The sequence below is a fragment of the Cryptomeria japonica genome, chromosome 8 (assembly GCF_030272615.1).
Source record: "Cryptomeria japonica chromosome 8, Sugi_1.0, whole genome shotgun sequence".
Lineage (NCBI taxonomy): Eukaryota > Viridiplantae > Streptophyta > Pinopsida > Cupressales > Cupressaceae > Cryptomeria > Cryptomeria japonica.
Window position 1 is genome coordinate 105406296 of NC_081412.1, and position 3914 is coordinate 105410209.

The following is a 3914-nucleotide window of genomic DNA, read 5'->3' on the forward strand; positions in this document are numbered from 1 at the left end:
CTAAATATTTATCTAGAACCTGTACGAGACATTTTCAAAAAATAAAGAACAAAAAATAACATGTAGAGAAAAAGAAATTAATGTCTTTCCTGTAATAGGACGCTTCTACAACAACTCTCCTCTCTTTCCAGATAGGCTCACTAAAGCCTTGCACTGCTATTTTGACCATGTTCTATTCTTTCTAATAGTTGAATTGCTGACAATCTCACTCTTGTGCATGTAGAATTTGTAGAGGTGGTAGTTTGCATATCCCTTCTACTTAATATGTTGCTTAATGTATGTTGTCACACTAAGAATACACTTCTAGACTTAAAAATGTTAAACACTCAGAATTGACTAACATCCTTTAGCCTATCCTTTACCTCAATTTATTGCTTAACGTGTCGGATTTAAAGCTGCTTTGTGCACCGTTGTTATCTAGTCAGTCACCGTTGTTATCTTGTTGACAGTCGAAGCTGTGCTACAGGGCATCAGCCATGCTAGAATTCGGCACGACGATAACCACGTTACAGTCGATCAGGGCCTTCTCTGCTAGAACTCAATGAGAAGCTTCCCAATTAGCAGTGGAAATTAACGAGATATTTAACTGGAAGGGGATTACAATTTACAGTTTGACTGAAGAATCGGATATGACATCTAATTGTATTCGATTGACAACAAATTAGAGACTTTTACCCATATTTACAACTCTTGTTGACCCATATTCAACATGTGAATAATTTAATTATTCATTATTTTAATGAGAATTAACTTGTATATTCGACTCTACATAGCATAAATGCATAGGGTCGATGAAATGATGAATACGGGGTGGAATGGAAGGAGTGCCCCGAGATTTAAATTTCCAGAGTGATGAGAGAGGTAGAGAGAATGAGTCATGGTTGGAGAATGCAGAAAACTAAGAGCAGGTAAGTCCCTTTTTGTGATATCCTTAGATCCCAGTCGATCCCTGAGAAGAAACCTGAAAAGGGAAGAGTTTCCGCGTTATCTATGGATTCGAGAATATGTTCTTTCTCCTTTGAAGTCTGTCAAGTTTGATCCCTCTCGAGGACTTAGAGAGGTTTCTTTGTTAAGACAGTTGAAGAAAACAGGTGCTGAAATTTTAAGAGTGAGAAACAAGGAACTCAACTAACCGAAGTTCCGTAAAGACAGCAAGGAAGAAAACATCAAAGCAAAGAAATTTTTGATATAAAGTCTGAAACATCTGGGAGGAGGTTTAGGAAACATCATGAATTAGATGTGAAGGGAGCTGTGAGTGTAAATTTTGATCGAAACCATAGAAAAAAAGATTTAGAGAAATCAAGTATAATATTTCTGTGTTTCATTTAAGCATAAGTTTGGGTATAATCACAAGAATAATGTGTTCCTAACTTTTCTGTTACCATTATTTTCTACTGTAATAATATAAATTACATCTACACCATTTTCTTCATCAGATTGGAATATTTAACATGTAAGTATAAAATATAAGCAGAGCTACATCATTCTGCTATTTTCTCTTATAGAAAATGCCTAAGTTCTCATAAAAGATCTTTAAAAAGTCAAATAATTACCTTGTCAGTGAACGCTGATAACCATAATTATTTATAACAGAATGCTCTTGAAAACTCCTTATCTGCTGCTTTAGAAGGAATTTAGGGTCGGATTCCGCAGTAAGGCATCCTACCAGAAAAGATTTTGAGTATGCATATGAATAATTGATTAAAATTTTAACAAACGAAGCTACAAGTAATCAATAAATCGACTTGGATGCACTGCAAAAGGGACTTGTTATAGTAATTACCAAAGTTTTCTTCATCATTCTTGGTAGATCGGTACATCTGGATAAAAATTGGACAGAATACTAAAGTAAGAGTTCCAGACTTCAAGTAAAAACAAAAGAAGAAAAGAAAGCAGCTCTGTCCTTTACAATAGCTTTTTGATAAATCGCAGTAAGAAAGGTTTGTTCCAATTTTTTTTTAATAGATCATGTAAATTTATTTTTTCACTAACATTTTTCAGGATATTTTCCTCAGATCAGAGAGTGTGATGAAAAATGTTGACGAAAATAATAAATTTAGGTAATCTTAAATAAAAGATTTGCAAGCTATTATCATGAACTGGAAAATTTACATGTCTCAAGTTAAAATATGTTATATTTCAGTGCAATTGAACCTGAAGGTGGCTTTTAATATGGGAGATTCTAAGTCCCTTTACATTCATCATCTCGAGGACTAACTTCGGAGTTGCCTCTGCAAAACAGCGAAAATAATTTCCGATATTAGGAATAACAGAATCTATAACCCTAAAGATTCTTCGTTCTACTCAGGCTGCAAACAGAGGCCAGAGCCATTGATCTATATAATCTCTACGCATTTCTGTTTATAAATCACTTATTTCCAGTAAATATCACATGAGATATAAAAAGGCGTACCAGAAAAACAAAGAGCAAGGAATAATTCACGAAATATTTACAGTAATTTAATAAATACTTACTATCTCGTCCTCCAAGCCGTTCTACTACGTTCACAAAACAGTCATGGAGATAAGGAGTCCAGCGAAGGCGAGGAAACGTGGAGCGTATGTATTGTCGCACTGATCCTCTTCTTTCGCGGTTGCTCATTTTTCCTCTTTCAAACCTTTAACGATTTCAATTTCATGATAAAGATTTCACCACATAGATATCTCTCAAACGCAAAATCTTGCGAATTTGATCATGGAAGCAAAGCTAAACTATGGATGCAAAAGGGAAAGCTATAATCTTGAAGTCAAAACCAACATTTCAGAAGACTACAGATTCTCAGAGGGATTTAAACTCCTTTAAAGAACAGCTGGATTCAGAAGCCAATTTCATCACTAACTAAGCATCCTTTCTTCTTCATCCTGCCGCAAAAAATGGATCTTACAGGAACCTAAATTTGACCTCCATTTCGATCCATGTCTGACGCTCCAGACTACTTGAGATTCAAACCAACATACTTCAGGAGAAGGTACAAATCAAACAAATACGGAAGCCTTTTTTTTTTTCTGTTGAAATAACCCCAGGCCTGCAATCTACAATTTGCTCTTCCACAAAATGATAGTCAAGATTAAAATTTCATTTGAAAATTCCACAAAAACGCTCTGAGAAATCTCTACTGTGAATCTCAATCTCCCAACAGCTTTACCCAAATTTTGTCTCGGGGAAATTTATTTGTTAGACTTTTCTAGAAATAAAAGTAGGTAGGTAATCCGTGATAGAGGCTATAAATATTTACCACCAAGGTAATATTTGCCACCCTTATTACCATGGAAAATGCTTGTAAAATAATGTAGTCCACGTGTCACTATCCAAATAGAATGGTTTACATAATAGTCGGAATTTTAACTGCTACAATTTACTCTTACATAAAAGTAAATAGCGATGTTATACTTACCCCTACACCTAAGCAGATAAATTCTTCTTTTCAACTCTGATCATACAACGCCCTATTAATTAAATAATTCTTTCCCTTTCAAGAAAGCAATTCGTCTGGAGAAAAAATAGTAGAAAGATTGTACCGACAGAACTATTGACTGTGTCAAAGACCCACTTTCTACATGAATGACTCGTAAACTAGTTAAAATATAATAAGCAAAGAATATTTTCCTTGTTAGAGCGGGTCTACCGGTACGGCTAATTATAATTATAGTGGGAATTCTGTTACATTTGGAAGAGTGTAGATAATAAACCAATTGAGTAGGTAAAGGGTTTGAAATATTGGTTTGGTGAGATTTGATAAAACATTGACTTGGAAGGGGGCAATGAAAGGTTTTCTTGTGCAAAGTCATGGGATTGCGTGCACTAGAGCATCTTTTTCAAGGGCTATGGGGCACCTAAACATTTCAGTTAATAATGAAGTGTTTAATTAGTTTAGTATGAGTTTTCTATAATTCACGAAGAAGTAGTTTTTCAT

At 34.7% G+C, this 3914-nt stretch overlaps 1 protein-coding gene across 1 annotated transcript in view; it reads right to left on the reverse strand.

The window, feature by feature from the left end:
- LOC131062435 (uncharacterized) overlaps window positions 1-3166 on the reverse strand; it is a 33415-nt gene extending 30249 nt beyond the window's left edge. The window contains exons 1-4 of the mRNA XM_057996095.2: window positions 2476-3166; window positions 2155-2231; window positions 1784-1820; window positions 1554-1662 (exon numbers count right to left, since the gene is read on the reverse strand). Coding sequence (XP_057852078.2) covers window positions 1554-1662; window positions 1784-1820; window positions 2155-2231; window positions 2476-2602 — 350 coding nt within the window. The 5' untranslated portion in view covers window positions 2603-3166. The remainder of the gene's footprint in view (window positions 1-1553; window positions 1663-1783; window positions 1821-2154; window positions 2232-2475) is intronic.
- Between the last annotated feature and the right edge of the window lie 748 nt (window positions 3167-3914).